A 16,991-nucleotide genomic window follows, 5' to 3' on the forward strand; every position below is an offset into this window, starting at 1 on the left:
GAGCTTGAATTTTCTAGAATTCTATGACAAATGCAGGGCTGGCCTGGAAATGAGAGAAGGGCCTGGAAGTTTTGTTACATGGGGGTAGCGGTGACTTTGCCATCAAGGCAGAGGAACATTGTGGGTTAGGGGGATGTGAGGCCCCAGCTCCCAGGAGCATTAGGAAATGGACAGCAAGGAGGGAGGGAGCTGGGGACCTTGAGATGGAGCCAAAAGATTGAAGAGGACGAGGGGAGTTGGAACCTCTAGGGTGCAGGAACAAGCATGTGGTATGTGTGACCCCAGGGGCAGCAGATGGAAATCATCAAGGGGCTTGGAACGGAGAGAGCCCCCCAACTTGTAAGGTAGTTGTTCAGGGGTTAGACAGCTGTTAGAAGCATTGCAGAGGGGATCTGACCTTTTAGAGAGCTGACTTCCCAACATGCAAACTTGATCATGTTCCTCTTCCACCTGGCACTATCCACTGGATCCCAGTTGCTTACAAATACAGTCCAAGGTAGCTCCCTTGTTAAAATCTGACGCTGACCTGGCCACATTCACTTCTCACCACCTCGGCTGTGGTAGGCATATCTAACTTCTTGCTGCTTTCTGAACACATGATGTGCTTTTACTCTTCTGAGTCCACCCACATCCCCCATGAATCCTTTTTTCACACCTCTAGGCGATTCATCACTTTGGCTGAGCTTAATAATGCATCTGACTTCATCAACAGACTATGAGCCCCTTGAGGGCAGGGCCTAGTTCCCCTCCTCCTCATATGGCGGCATGGGGTCTGGAGCATGAGCTGAATACATGTTCACAAATGAGGTGGGATGAGATGACATCTGACAGTCTCAGTGCTAAGATACTGCTATTTTAGTTCATTTCAATAAGCATTAAAACGGTTGGCCTTCCACATACAATCGCCTGGTGAGGACTGATATGCAGATAATAACAGTGCTAATAATGTGAATAGAGACAACAGCAGCCAGGGCTGGGAACCAGGATGTGGAGAGGACAGAGACAAATAGGGAGGCGGCTACCTAGTGAGGAACAGGCATCTTGGTCTGTCTCACAGCCCCAAACTGTTCCAGCGAGTGGGTGGGAAAGAGGGAAGAGAAGCAATGGGGGATGATCCTGCTGGCAACACACTTTGGTTCTTTTGGGATTTAGGACTGAAGTTGGCTTTCTTTAGAAGCCTCCACCCCTGCTCCCCAGTGGGTATTTTGAAGGGAATAGTATCTAGGGGCCAATTTCCAACTCTTTCTCACCCTTGGCCCGCTGTATCAGCACCACACAGTTAGTAGTGGATATCCAGCAAGTAGGGCCTGCTCATAATAAGGGTTTGCCTTCGTTAGCCTCTAGGGAGATGAGGAAAAGTCACTGGAATCCAGTAGCAACCAAGTAGGCCTACCACAGAAGCCTAGTTCCCCCTCCTCCCTTTTTTCTTCAGTGGCACAGATGTGGCCATCCTCCTGGGTTCCAGAATTTGCAGTAGTGGCACTGGCTAGTGCATCCCAATTCTGTGAGTTCTTACTGCAGATCCCCTCCTCTTGTTCCTCACCCAAATTTTTAAAAAGAAGCCAGATACTCAGATCTGCCCAATTTTTGATGGTAGCTACAGAACGGGGTGTGCAGATATATGCTCCATGGATAGCGGGGAGCTGCAGATGGGGGTGGGCTTGGGGTGAGGGTGAGGAGCCAGGCCAGAGTCAAGGGCAGTGCTAGGGGTAGGGCTCTCACGGGAGCCCTGAATCACCCCCCTCTCTCTTTTTGGACTCTTGACCAAAGTTACTTTTCTTCCTATTTTTATTAACACAAATCCCTAAGTGTGTTTATGTCCGGAGAAAGCACTATGAATAACCGATGATACATTTGTTGATGAACTTGTGAATCATCCTGCGGGGGAAGGGAGACCAGAGAGAGGAGCAGGAGCTTTGGAGGCTGTATAAGATGTGTTGCAAAGTATTTAACAAATGACAGTCCAAACCACAGGGAAGAAGTCGGAGAGATGGGAACTTGCGAGCTGCCAGGGTTTAAAAGCTATTCAATGCTAACCATCGGTGCCAAAGAGCGGAGAACGGCTCCCTCGTCCTGCGTTGGCAGCCACAGCGCGGAGAATGTGGGGAGGGTTTGGACCGGCCGCTCGACGCTGGTGGGAGCTGAGCGCAGCAGCAGTGTGCTGAAAGACTTTTTGTTTGAGAAATCTTGTAAACAAGGGATCTCCTCTGAGGTGGAATCCTCACCTCGTCTACTGCTCACACACGTTCTTTCTTTTCTTTTTTTCCTTCAAGATCTCCTGGATGATAAACTCTCCACATGGAACAGTGGTGAGCCTCTAGTCAGTCATGGGGATGTTTTAGGATATCCTGATGTTTGGCATCAAGGGAAAAATTGTCATGTGATGGACCGAGTTTGTTACTCTCCCTCCTGGTGTTCTGTTAACACATTGACAAGGACTTCAGGCGCTGGTCCCAAAAAGCTGTGGTTGCAGCTACTAAAGTTTTGAGCTGGGAAGTTGTGGCTCTTCAAGGGCTAGGGATCTTGCATTTTTAGGGTTGTGGTCAGGACTCGCTTCTGTAACGGACTCTTTGGAGATGTTTATTTTTAGGTAAAGGATGAAAAGGTCTTTCCTGATGTTTTGGCCTGAAAGCCTCAAATGTGAAGTTATGTTCTTCTAAGTATCAGTGCCTTATTTATTTATTTATTTATTTATTTATTTTTTTTTTTTTTTTTTAATTTTTATTTATTTATGATAGTCACACAGAGAGAGAGAGAGAGGCAGAGACACAGGCAGAGGGAGAAGCAGGCTCCATGCACCGGGAGCCTGACGTGGGATTCGATCCCGGGTCTCCAGGATCGCGCCCTGGGTCAAAGGCAGGCGCCAAACCGCTGCGCCACCCAGGGATCCCGCCTTATTTATTTTTAAAGGTTTTATTTATTCATGAGTGACAGAGAGAGAGAGAGAAAGGCAGAGACATAGGCAGAGGGAAAAGCAGGCTCCCCGCGGAACTCGATTCCAGGACCCTGGGACCATGACCCGAGCCAAAGGCAGACGCTCAACCACTGAGCCACCCAGATGCCCCAGTATCAATGCGTTATTATAAAGAAAGATAAACTAAGGGGGGAGGAGTACCAGGGAAATAATTTTGGTCAGTGGACATAACCATCCTGGAGGAGAAAGACTGCAGGAGAGTTTGTTTGTAAAGTACCCTTCAAAGTCATAGTATCATGAGTTCACGGATAGGCAATGCTAGTGAACTGGTGGCTCTGATCAATGAATCTATTCACGTGCCAAGAAGGAAGGCCCTTTTAGGCAACATACTGTCTGCATGCTGGGGAGGCATGCCATCACCTAAATGATACAGATGATTAGCCTTTGAGGTTAGAAAAGCAAAAGATCTCTGGGCAAGGGGGTCCCAAGGAGGATTATAGGAGTAACGATAGCAAAACTCATCCATGTCCATCAGAATCAGAATGTGGCTCTTCTCCCTCATTCATGTTTGGTTTTTGGTTTCTCTTGTTGGTGTTCTGTTTTGCTTTCCTGGAATGTCTTTTCTCCTAGTATCTACCTATCCCAAATCCAGCACATTCTCTCAGGCCCACTTCAATGAATTTATAAATTTTTTTTTTTTTTTTTTTTTTTACGATAGTCACAGAGAGATAGAGAGAGAGGCAGAGACACAGGCAGAGGGAGAAGCAGGCTCCATGCACCGGGAGCCCGACGTGGGATTCGATCCTGGGTCTCCAGGATCGCGCCCTGGGCCAAAGGCAGACGCCAAACCGCTGCGCCACCCAGGGATCCCCCACTTCAATGAATTTAGAGTCACACTCAACTAATCCAATCTTCATCAATCCTTACTTCCTTTGAACTCTTACACTACTTATGGAGTATGAGCCATTTATTGGGCACATGATTATACTATTATAATCTGTTTTTAAGAAAGATGAATCTTTTCTCCTCAATTTAACTATAACTTCTTTTTGGCAGGTGCCAAATCTTCAAACACTTCTGTTACCCACAGCTTCTAGCAGTTGGTGCTTGCCACTGGGTGTATGGTGTATCCCTTGGCACCCTGTCAGGAGGTTGCTCATGGTGAGTGGAAATCTTGATGGGGGTTTGTGGAAGATGACTGGATTCTTGGTAGGTATAAGGCTATGCCACAGACTTGCACATCTAGGGTAAGAAACACATGCTCTCAAAGGTTTTTGGTCCTGATGTTTTCCTTCTTTTCTTAGTTGTGGTTGTTTAAGGCAGATGGAGAGTTCAGAGAAGTTGTAAATTGAGTGAAAAATTAATTTACTGAGAATGAAAGTTGAGCAGCAGTTCCATTCAAATTTTTAAAAATGTGTAAGAAAGAAGATGGGGTGCCTCAGTTGGTTGAGAGCCCAACTCTTGATTTCATCTCAGATGATGATCTCATGGTTACAAGATGGAGCCTCACATCAGGTTCTGTGCTCAGCGGGGAGTCTGCTTCTCTCCCTCTTCCTCTGCCCCTATCCATGCTCTCTCTCTCCAAAATAAATATATCTTAAAAAAGAAGAAAGGAAGGAAGGAAGGAAGGAAGGAAGGAAGGAAGGAAGGAAGGAAGGAAGGAATGGAGGGAATAAAAGGAAATAAGACTGGCAGTGTGAGGAGGGTAGAGGACACATAAAGACTCAGTCTTCAAACACAACCAGCAATTTCATAATATGGTAATTTTTAATATTAAAAGTAAATTGTAAATGTATTTTTATAAACAATATGCATAAAATAGATCTATTTATTCTAAAACCTTTTCTTTTTAAAATGCTTTTTCACAGTAAATTTTTTAGGTGTCAGATTTCCCCTCAAAATAGTGCAATCGGAAGAAGGAAAACGTTGTCAGTGAATTTGGACTTCTCTGCTAATACAAGTCCTTGTATATCTCTTGTAGGAGTGGGTGAAGACTCATGTCTGTCTCTGTTTTCTTTATGACTTGCAATAGCTGCACATGTTCTGTTACAATTTGTCTGAGGTCTGTCATTTTCTGGAGCAGCTTGGCAAAGAGCTGAGAGGACTCGGGGTGGTTCAGCTTGAGCTGGAGCTCCAAGGCTTGTAGCAGGTTGTCCTGTATGTCCTCAATGGGCTTCACATTCAGCAAACCTGGGCGGTCTGGGGGCGGGAGGGGGAGAAGAACAGGAGGTTCAGTTACAGAATTCTCTGGCCCTACATCTGAGGCATTTTCAGCCAAGCTACTCTAACCTGTCTTTTTATTGGCTTGTTTTGCTCTGGTTCTAAAATACGGTGGGGAGAGAGGGTAAGTAGACCGTGGGCAAGAACTGCATATGGGGGTACAGGTTGAAACCAAGACCAGCAGAACTTCCGGGGGGCATTGTTTCCTGGCTGGGGCATAATCTATTGCCTGCTCAGTTGACACACACAATGGCAATGCAATCCTCCCCTGACTGCGGACTCTTCCGCCAGTAGGTTTCTACTCGCTCGGAAATCTCATTTTTAACTTCTGTCCCTTCCTGATGAGTCTGTGTTTTCTAAAACTCTACTTACTTGCTCACCACAGCTGTAGGTACACTTTTAAAATCAGCTTTGTCTTATTTTTTCCTTAATATGTCATATATGTTTTCAATGAGACAAGCCATCGTTTTAAATACAGTTTGGAAAGATAGAGCCCTAGATTTTAACAGAGGTTTCTTCCAAGCGGTGAGGGAATTTTCACTTTCTTCTTTAAACTTTCCTTATTTGAATTTTTAAATAGCGGACTTAAATGACACTTTTAAACTTTTTATGTTTTTCTTCATGAAGATCCTGTTAGATGAATCCCTAAATACTTTACAGTGTCCTTTATTTTTTTGCTTTATAGGATTCTATAGGATTCAGGATCTTTTCTAATCTATCCCTACTGGTGCTTACAAAAAACATATTGATTTTAGTATACTGAATATATTCCAATTTCTAGACTCTTGTCAATTCTAACAGTTATCGTGGATTTATTTTTCTATTTTGGCTAGACTATTATATCTGCAAATACTGATAACTTCATTTATTTCTTCTTTCCCAGTGTTTACACTTCTCATTTCTTTTTCTAGCCACAGTGTATTGGCTAATACCTCTAGTATGGTATTAAATAATAGTAGCGGTAGGAGAGGAGGTATTCTTGTTTCACTCCTAACCATGAAGAAAATGCTTCTACTGGCTTACCACAAGTATGTTTACCAGAGATTATAGTGGATATGTTTTACTCCTGGCTTTTCAAGAGTTATAAAGTTTTTAATTTGTTTTATTCAGGAATGCTGTGACATTTCATCAAATGCTTTAAACTTTTGCTTTCTAAAGAGATAACCTAATGGATTTATCTTAATCTAGTAAATTATATTAAGAGATTTCCTTATATTGCTGTACTCATTTGCTCCTATTTTCCTTAGGGTTTTAAAATTTGTGAGATTGGCCCAGAGTTGTCTTTTTTTGTGCCATCCTTTGTCTGTTTTGATATGTTAACTAGCTTTCTAGACTGAGTTGAGAAATTTTCCTTCTATTTGTATGTAGTAAGGATCTATTCCTTACTGGCTTCTTGGAATTCACTGGCAGAACGACCTGAGCCTGATGGTAAATCTTGGTCTACCTTTAATTTTTCTTCTACAGCTTTTAATCTCTTTAGTAAAGAGCTTAATCAAGATTTAGCAAAGACCATTTACTTTATTAAAAGTAAAATTTTGTAATTCATATTGGAATAGAATTATACATAATATTATTTTAGAATTTTAAATTTCTTATTTTTATTTATAACTGAATGCTTTTTATTTTGTATATTCTCTCATTTAAAAATCTAATATGCGGGATGCCTGGGTGGCTCAGGTGGTTGGGCGTCTGCCTTTGGCTCAGGGCATGATCTCAGAGTTCTGGGATCAGGTCCCACACTGGGCTCCCTGCAGGAAGCCTGCTTCTACCTCTGCCTATGTCTGCCTCCCTCTCTATCTCTCATGAATAAATAAATAAAATCTTTATATAAAATAAAATAAAATAAAAATCTGATTTGCTAAAGGCTTCTTTTTCTTTTTAAAGAAACACAGCTTTTGGTTTTATTCATCAACTCTTTTAAAAATTCTATCTTGTTTTCAATTTAATTTTTTCTTTTAACTTTCTTTAGGTTTATTTTCCCCTCTTTTTCTGGCTTCTTGAGTGGAATGCTTAATTCATTTAGTTTTAGTATTTCTTGTTTTCTGATAGATGCATTTAAAACTCTAAAGTTTCCTCTGAGTACCACTTTGGTTTCATCCCATAGGCTTGGGTAAATAGTATGCTCATAGCTCTTTCCTAAATAGTCTTACTATTTTGATTTCATTTTTAATCTAAGAGTTACATAGAAGCATGCTTTGAAATTTCCAAGTGGAAAATGTGGGTGTTTGTTTTTGTTTTCTAACTTCTAAGTTTTATTTTGTAATTTCTCAGGCCTGTTGCACTGTGGTTAGGATATAGGGTTTTCTTACTAAAGCTCATGAGAGGGGGTGCAGAGTTTTTGTACGCCATTCAGGACATCAGGTAATAGCACCTGATTCCTTGTGCTGATTCCAAATTTCAGATCTTGAAGGCTATTCACCCTTGTTTTCTAATTTTATCTCTTCCCCTTCTTTCTAAAGCATTGTAAAGAGCTTTTACTTACCTTTTATTTATTTAAAAAACATTTTAAAATTTATTTACTTATTTGACAGAGAGAGAGAGACAGAGAGAGAGACTGAGCACAAGCAGGGGGAAAAGCAGAGGGAGAAGGAGTAGCAGGCTCCCTGCTGAGCAGGGAGCCACATGGGGCTCAATCCCAGGATCCTGGCATCATGATCTGAGCTGAAGGCAGATGCTTAACTGAGCCACCCAGGTGCCCCTAAAAAAAACTTTTTTTTAATGTTTTTTAAGTAATCTGTACACTCAATCTGGGGCATCAACTCATGACCCCAAGGTCAAGAGGTGCAAGTTCTACCAACTGAACCAGCCAGGAGGCCCTACTTACCTTTATAATACCTTTCAGCCTCTAGTCTCATTTTCTGAAACCATCCTTCTGTTCTAGCCATATTAGGCTATTACCAAACTAAGTCCATCAAAAATCCTATTTTCTGTCACGACTGTGCTTATACAGATTCTGTCCTTCTCTCGTGAAACAGCCTTCCTTTCCCTTTACCCATCTTACTTATTTCAACCTGTTCCTCAAAATATAGCCTGTGTCACTATGTTCTGGAAACCCTCCTTGACATTATCTCTTCCTCTCCCCTATTCTTCCAAACCCCTTTCTCTGGACCCATTGCACCCTATAAACAATCTCCATCATACTAGTAGATTACATTTATTGAATGGTTATCATTTTCCAAAGAATGAGCTAAGGGCTTTATACATAATAGATCATTTGATTTTCACAAAAACTCCACAAGGCCAGTGTTCTATAGAGGGAAAAACAAAGATTTAGAGAAAGGTGTTAAATCTTGCCCAAGATCTGCTACTTCCTAGTAAATGGCAGAACTGAAATTTGAATCTAAGTCTGTTTAATTTCAAACACTGTATTATAACTATATTGTATTTATAAATCACACCATAAGTACTAGTTTTCTTCTTTATGTTCCCTATGAGGTCACGAGGTATCAGAGGGCAGACACTATGTCTTGATAATCTCTGAGCCTCTGGTAGAAACACAGGAAGTACTCAGTTGGCTGAATTAATGAGCAAGAAGGTTGTTCTGGCTGAGTCCTGGATTGAAAAGTACAATTCTCCTGGTTGGTGAACAATGCAATGAAGAAGGCTCCCACAAACAGTGTTTTCTTTTCTTTTCTTTTTTTTTTCTTTAAAGATTTTTATTTATTTATTTATTCATGAGAGACACAGAGACACAGGCAGAGGGAGAAGCAGGCTCTATGCAAGGAGCCCGACGTGGGACTTGATCCCGGGACTCCAGGATCACGCCCTGGGCTGAAGGCAGGCACTAAACCACTGAGCCACCCAGGTGTCCCAAACAGTGTTTTCTTGTTTCTAATAAACTCTAGGAACCTTTATCCACTGAGGTGAGGTACAGGAGAGAAATGGTAGCAGGGACTCACAGTGGGATTTTCAGAACTCTAGACATTCTTTTAAATTAAGTTTCTTTTCATTCTCTCCCTTCCTCCTCTTTAATTACGAAGGAAACTTTGAGTTGATTTCTGTTTTCTAACTTCTACTTATTCCATTGATTGGAATAAGTATACTTCCTCTCTCCCCTCACCACCCCCCACCCCACCCCAGCATTTAAGTTTGCAAAAATCTCAGATTCTAAGAAAGAAACAAATGATGCAGTCCTGGCCTAGAGAATCGTGCCCCTGGAGGACCTGCGCCTTTCTCACAATTGCCATGCAATCATGAAAACCCTGATGCTTTAGCCCCTGACAAATCCTGGACTGGTGCCTTCGGTTTAATGATTGCTGATCCTCTTTCCCTGATGAATATTCCAGATTTCAATAGCCCTCCGTAGCTATGCAAATGCATGTGCATCTGAAATGGCAGCATTTTGTGGGAAGGCGGGTGTTGAATGTGGCTCCTTCATGGGCTGGGACCCCACACCCTTGTGTAGAACCTCTGCTCACTGGGACACTGGCTCCTTAGAATGCTATCTCCTTTCCTTCCTCTTGGGCAGCATCAGTCAGAACTTCTGCAGAGATTACATTAATCTAGTAGGTTTCATTTATCATGACAGCTCAAACAACCAAACCCTAAAATGCAGCTGATCAGGCTTGCTGGAAACACTTGGCTTGGGTGCAGTGTAATGGAACTGGCTCCTCTAGGAGTGGAAAAGGATCTGGTTTGGATTTTCAAATCCCTCTTTGGCAAGTTATTATTTTTTTTATTATGTGACAGATGAAGTTTGGCTGAATGGCTGAAATTTTGTGGCCACTGATTTATATTTTCTCCAGTGACAAGTTAGATCATTTACAGATCTGTCTCTGTCCCCTTTACTGAGCCTCCATCAAGGCAAAATCGAGTGCAGTTGAGTGTAAAAAGTAGTCTACTTTAACCAGCTCTGTGACCCTGGGCAAACTGATCAAGGCCACCAAGCCTCAATTTTCTAGTCTGTAAATACATAATTCACATAATTAAACTGGGGAAATACACTCAAAACTTAATTAGAAAAGTACATTAACAGGCTTACACTTTAAATTTAAAACACTTGGCTTCTCTTCTTTAAAAAACTAAATAGCTTCCCTTGGTCTTAAAGCAATCTCTAGAATCAAAGGCAAAAGGTATTTGCCAGGGCTGCTCCCCACCTTCTACCCTGCTCTAAGGCCTTCCCTGTGCCCTCTCCTCTTTTTCCTTCCACTTTCCTTGCACACACAGTCAAATACTTGCTGAGCTAAGCTGGACATCACAAATGTGCAGGTCTGTGCCAGCACCTGGAGCCATCCTGGGTCCTTGACCTTCCCTCTCCACTCCCCAGTACCTGCTAAGATACTGTTTTCAGAAGGCCTGACAGAGATCTTCTTCCTGCACCTGGCTGAGGGTCAGAGTTGAAGTCTGGAATTGGGTCAGGGTCAAAGGACCCCATTTATTGGCCTAGGTTGCCTAGAAGGCCCTTCTGGGAAAGTGAGTGTTGACTCACATACTCCAGGACACAACACTCAAGGAAGCTGGAGTCAATTACTGGTTCCTTACTCCCAGGCTACAGAGAATTGGGAAAGCAACCTTTCCGGTCCCCACTCACACAGTGCTGGAACTGATTATGGAGGGCTGCTGATTATGAGCAAACCTACAAAACTCCCATCGTATCCAGATCTGGCTCCATTATGTGGAGTGAGAGCTGAAGAAAATTCTAATTCTCTTGACCCTCCTGGGATCAGCCACCTGGGCCAGGCATTTCCCAAGCACAGATTTTCTCAGCAGGCGTTCAGGGAATCAGAGGGCCCTGGTGGGTCTTCTGGAGAGAAAGGCAGAAAACCCAAAGTGGATGGTTTTGTCTCTATTCTAGGAGCTGCTATTAAGGCTTTTCCAATCTATGTCTATTGCCTTTATGATAAAGACTAATCTGGAAAGGACTATCCAGGGGATTTAGAAAACAAGAAGTATGATAGCTGGGCAGCTGTAAATTGATCCACAGACAATGAAAGGCCTTACTTAGTTCAGGTGCCCGGTGAAAACCAAAGGGCAGGTAGGGCTTCCTTTTACACTTCCTTTCCAATTTCCTTTATTCTAGTCTTCCTAAGTTCACAGATGTGTTGAAAAGAGCAATGGATTTGGAAACTGAAGATTTGAAGTCCTGTCTCTCTTCCACCTACTTTCTATGTGACTTTGGACAAGTCCTTCCATCTTTTCTGGAGTTTGGCTTTTTAAAAAAAAATTTTTTTTTTTATTTATTTATGATAGTCACAGAGAGATAGAGAGAGAGGCAGAGACACAGGCAGAGGGAGAAGCAGGCTCCATGCACCGGGAGCCCGACATGGGACTCGATCCCGGGTCTCCAGGATCGCGCCCTGGGCCAAAGGCAGGCGCTAAACCACTGCGCCACCCAGGGATCCCCAGTTTGGCTTTTTTTAAAAGACAATGGTATTTCTTTCATAAGGTCATGGTGAGAATGAGCAAGGTAAAGGGATTCTGTGAGATAGGAATATTCTCTTGGTTTCTTCAAATAAAAACAGTTTCCACCAGGACCAGGTCTGGAGTGTAGGCTGGGTTGGGCTTTCCCAGCATACACAGTTGGGAAGAGGAAGATTCCTGAACTGATCCTGGTAAGAGCACAACTCAGGAGCACAAAAAAAAATAAAATAAAATAAAAAATAAAAAATTCCTGATGCAGACTCACGTTTGAGGGATTTGGGCAGGTTCTCATTCTTGTAGTCAGATGCATAAAAGCAAGACAGTTTAGAGCAGTAATAAAGGAAGCCAGGGCACCCCGTTTCACTTCTTCCCTGAAGTGATGGTGTTAGGGATTCTACAGTCGTTTTCTGATCTATTGGAATCATGGTAAGCACATTAGGCAAAACTGTGAATTCAGCCAACTTTATCTTCGGTAAACTATGGTATGGCCTATAGCAGTTCCTTTCCATGTTCTTGTAAGAAAGTTTCACGTGTGTTCTTCTCATATTTAAATTTCAACTGGACCTTGATGGACTGCAGTGATTCTCTGCTTTGGCTACACACTGAAATCACATGGGGAGATTAAAACCCTGCAAACTAATACCTGGGTCCCAGCTCTAGAGATTCTGATTGGCTTGGTCTGGGGTATGACCTTCAAGGTTTTTAAAAGCTCCCAGGTGATTCTAATGCACAGCCAAAAGTAAGCACTAGTGGCTCAGTGAGAAGCAGTTGGAATCCCAGCCTTAAAACTTACTTGCTGGGTAACCCTGAGCAAGTTCCTTAACATTCTGTGCCTTAGTTTCCTCATTTTAAAAATGGAGACACAAGAGTAATGCAGCTCATAGTGTTGTCAGGAGGATTAAATGAGTTAATAGATGGAAAGTGCTAGGGCAATTTCTGACACATAGTGAGGTAGCTATTTCTATTTATAATAGCATTATGTCACTTGCCTCTTTTTCCTTGCTTTCTTCTCTCTTTTCTTTAATTTTCCTGGGTCCTCTATCTTTCCTGTTCTTTCTCCTTTCATTGCTCCTTTCTTCTCAGTCATCTCTCTGCTTCCCCTTCCAAATGTTTTTTCCCTTTCCCCTCCTGGGGCTGCACCTTGCAGGAGATTTGGTATTAGGAATCCCAGCAGGGCAAGCCTAAATTAATCAGAAGGCTGCATGGTGGTGATTTTAGGAGAAATGCAGTTGATAGTGGCTATCTGGGAAAGGGAACCACATAACTGGGAGATCTTGTAAATGTGTTATCAAACAGATAAAGATCTCTTGAAACAAGCACATTCTCCCATGAACCCACATGTAGTCAGCAGAGTCCTTCACTCTGGAGTGGGTTGACATTCTAACATTTCCCTGATTAATGCTTTTTCTGTCTATGTCCAAACGACAACCACTCCTTAAAACAATAACACACAGGATGTGGTCAGGATGATGAAGGGGGTGACCACCACAATGAAACCAGCCAGGTAATATTCTCTTTTATCTGCCCATCGAGTAACCATTCCACACTAACTTCCCTCATCTTAAACACTCAGCTACCACCCCCAAAAGCCACCTCTCTAACTACAACAGTGGACACAAAGATACCTAATAACCAGGTGAGATGCACTTTCTTCTTTTCTGTCTTCAAAGCTTTTTGCATTGTTCAATGGTACCTCCAGGGAGTGAAATGAGCTTGGGCTAATTTTATTTCCAGGTCTTTCAAAATGGAAATTCTACTCGAGATCTCCATCCTGCCCTTGGGAAGTCCTTGTCTTTCCTGTCTCTTTTCACCAGGGAGTTAGGGTCCCCTTGTTGTTTTAAAGGTTGCTCAACTGAAGCTCAGCCACATGGTTTGTTCCCCTTCTCTGTGTCAGCACCAGGAGAGCAGTGAATCTCCCTTGAGCTGAGAGATATAGATAAATTTCTGCTCCTTTTATGTCCAGCACTGGCTCTGAGCAGAACTGGAAATGGGGGGTGGGTGGGTGGGTGGGAGGTAGAGGAAGAAGACTGGAGAGGAAAGAGAATGATTTCTTCTTTCTCATCAAGCCTGACACACTCCTCTAAGCCAACTACTCTTCCTCGCTTCCTCAACCTCTAGAAATGCCAATAACCAAATGTAAAACGTAGCCAAGTATTTGTTCTCTGCAACTCTCCCTCAATGTCTTCCTTTTCAATGTCTTTGGAAGAACCTGTGATCTGAAAACAATGGTGTGATCTTTAATCTCCAATATGACCTCTCAACACATAATGTCCCAAACCTTTATCAGAACCTTGGGAGTGTGGAAACTTACCACACTCCTGCTTTTCTCTTCTCCTTGAGGGGTAAGGGGGCTTATAGTTCTCTCCTTAGCTTGTCAGGCCTCTGTCCCTTCCTGCGGTTATCTCTTTCCCCTGGGTTTTTTTTTCTCAATCCACAACTAATCCCCTTAAAGTGATAGCCGATAAAGGGATTAGCTGATATCTCCCTAGGGGTATTTATATGGTAATAAAGGATTTTAAGTATGACTATTGGTGGAATTACAAGAAATCTGACTGGCAAGATTGCCTAGAGCTACTTCAAATTCTATCATAAGGAGAAAAGAGAAAATTATCATTTATTGTGTGCTTAACAGGTCCCAGGCACTGTGCCAGAGCCTTCACATAATGTTATTTCATTTACTTGTGATACTGATAAGGAAATTAGGGCCCAGGGAGGTAAATAATTGAGTGAAATCACACATCTAATAAGTGGTGGAGGCGGGTGTCCCAGCAATTCCAAAGCTTTCCAATACTCCATCCTGCCTCTTCTGGTTTTCTGATTTGTGAATCTGGCAAGACCTTTGAAAGGTGTTTTCCCTGGGAGTACACTGTGCCTTCACAACCTGTGTTGGCCTCTCTGTGATGAGTGACTTGAACTGGTCCTGAGTTTCATTCTTCCTCACTTGCAGATGATCTGTCTGAATGTCTTGGTGGATTGTGCCAGTCTGGAAGGCTGCCTGGGGTCACCCGGAGTTTAAACACACATTGTGAGAACCCAGAATGATAAAGTGCTCCAAAAAGCAGCCCACTGACTGACTGACTGAACCTTTTCCAAGACTGCTGGTGTGGGGATAGGAATGACTCAGCAGTTTGGCTTTCAATCCCATGTCTGTCTCTGAGGTCAAACACAATCATGCGCTCACTCACTGAGGAAGAGATTTTACTTCTGAAGCAGTCACAGAGAAAGGTGCTTCTATGTTCTACAAACAACAAAAGCCTCTGTGTGTGTATGAATGTGTGTGTGTATTTTTTTTAAGTTTCTCAGATGATTCTAGTATGTTTCATCTTCTCCCTATGCCTCCATGCCCCTGCCAGCTCTCTGGTTTTCAGAATTTGCATGCCAGTTAAGAACTCATAGTTACACTTCACCTCTATCTAAACCAAAGTTATGAAAAGAGTGAACTGATGGGACATTTCTAGATAATTCTAATTGAGTCATTATTCAAAGCCATCCTGGCCACCTGACAAAGGTTTTCCCACTGGTCATGGCAGCATGGTGGGAAAAGCAGAAGAGCAGAGTGTCGCAGGCTATGCAGACACACTGTAGGTGCCATTACATATTTTTCAGTTAATAAAATGAATGCTGCTATTCTCTGACACCATCATGGCCCAGATGGGGACAGGAACCATGTAGTAACATTCTTTGACTATCCTGCTCAGAGCTTAGTCAGATGAGAAATCAGACACCTTTGTTTATCCTCAGTATCATGAGAAAGAACTTAGAAAAACAACTTTTGCCACTTAGACACCAACCTAAGTCTTGTCCAAAAAATTGTATGGATAAGACGAAGATAGCTGCATAGTTAACTAACATAGGAGAGTAGGAACAAGCAGGCCTATTGTTGTTCATGGTGTTTTTAATACTGTGTGCTAAACTATTTTGGGTTGTGCCTGCTGCTCCCAGTCAACTAGTAAGGATGATGCTAACAGACAAAGAGATGTGGGGGGTGACTGGGTCCTGCAGAATCAGAGGCCTCGTTAAGGTGCAGTTTCCTCAAGGAAAGTGTGGGCCCACACAGGCACAGGTACTCTGTCTCCTGTTATAGAGAACTGCTACATCATCCATTCTAACTTGTAAAAGAGTTCTGCAGAAAATGCAAAGACCACACATGAGCTGGAAATATCCTCGAGATTTTGAAGGGCAATGAGGGGTGGGGAAGAGAGATGGAATACTCAAACTAAGGTCCTCAAACTCTGTGCCTGAGAAGTGGCATGAGGTGTTCACAGCTACAGCTGAATGAGTGTTAGTTTGATTGCTTCTGACAGGCAGGAAGACATGAAGTTACTTGATGGTATTTTAACAATTTTAAATTTCTCTCATAAATTTCTTCTGCAACCACTTATCTCTCTTAGAACCCGGTGTAAGATGGTATCTGATGAAGTATGAACATATTCACTTAGTTACTTAAAGCTTATCGTCAATTTTTGTGACGATAAGCTACAAACAAATGCCATCATTTCCAAGGGCCATGCTACTTGAACAAGTTTAAGAACACAGCACCAGGGCAGCCCAGGTGGCTCAGTGGTTTAGCGCTGCCTTCGGCCCAGGGTGTGATCCTGGAGACCCAGGATCGAGTCCCACGTCAGGCGGGCTCCCTGCATGGAGCCTGCTTCTCCCTCTGCCTGTGTTGTGTCTCTGCCTCTCTCTCTCTGTGTCTCTCATGAATAAATGAATAAAATCTTAAAAAAAAAAAAGAACACAGCACCAGGCTTCAGTGTTATATACTGGGCTCCATTCCTTCCTACAGCAATTTTCAAACCTGGGGTATCATTTTGTTAGGTTAAAACAGTGTCTTGAGAAGAGCTTTGTATATTAGTAAGAAATATCTAAACTACAACCTGAAAATTCTTGACTGAAATATTTGGAGGCAAAATGAAATAGGTAGTTTTTGGTAACTGCCAAAGAACTCCAAGACCAAGGTAATTAACTGGGATGTTTCCACATCTCAATACATGGAAGGCAGTAGTACCTAGGGCATCAGTTTTAAGGTCAGAGAGACCTAGGTCTGAATCTTGGCCTCATCAATTACTGGCTCTGTGACTTTGGGCAAGCTGCTTAATTTTAGAGCTCTAAACTTCTATTTTCTCCATTTGTAAAATGAGGATAATATCAGACTTTGCAGAGCTGCAGGAAAGGTTAAGCGAAGATTATGAGCATTGGTAAAGTGCTCAGTATATATCCTGGCATACAGTGAAGTATTGTGTCGATGACAGTATTATTATTAACATTTGACTACTATGCATTCAATATGCATTTACTAAGTACATATTCTGGACTGGATGCTGTGCTTTGATTCTATTCTAATTCCAACAGATTAAAAAAGACACATATACACACGCATAGTCAAGACCAAGAGTAAGAATTAGAAGCCCTGGGTTACTGACCTGAGAGAACCAGGACGTACCTGATTGTCTTAAGAGCATCAACTCTTCCTTGATCTGCAAACGTAAAACTATGA

The 16,991-nt window shown here is 42.5% G+C and overlaps 1 protein-coding gene across 3 annotated transcripts in view; it reads right to left on the reverse strand.

The window, feature by feature from the left end:
- Window positions 1-4,662: 4,662 nt before the first annotated feature.
- PPARG (peroxisome proliferator activated receptor gamma) overlaps window positions 4,663-16,991 on the reverse strand; it is a 131,510-nt gene continuing 119,181 nt past the window's right edge. For all 3 annotated transcript variants that reach the window (XM_072720273.1, XM_072720274.1, XM_026016878.2), the window contains one exon: window positions 4,663-5,113. In XM_072720273.1, coding sequence (XP_072576374.1) covers window positions 4,866-5,113 — 248 coding nt within the window. In that variant the 3' untranslated portion in view covers window positions 4,663-4,865. The remainder of the gene's footprint in view (window positions 5,114-16,991) is intronic.

The sequence above is a fragment of the Vulpes vulpes genome, chromosome 9 (genome assembly GCF_048418805.1).
Source record: "Vulpes vulpes isolate BD-2025 chromosome 9, VulVul3, whole genome shotgun sequence".
In the NCBI taxonomy this organism is placed as follows: Eukaryota; Metazoa; Chordata; class Mammalia; order Carnivora; family Canidae; genus Vulpes; species Vulpes vulpes.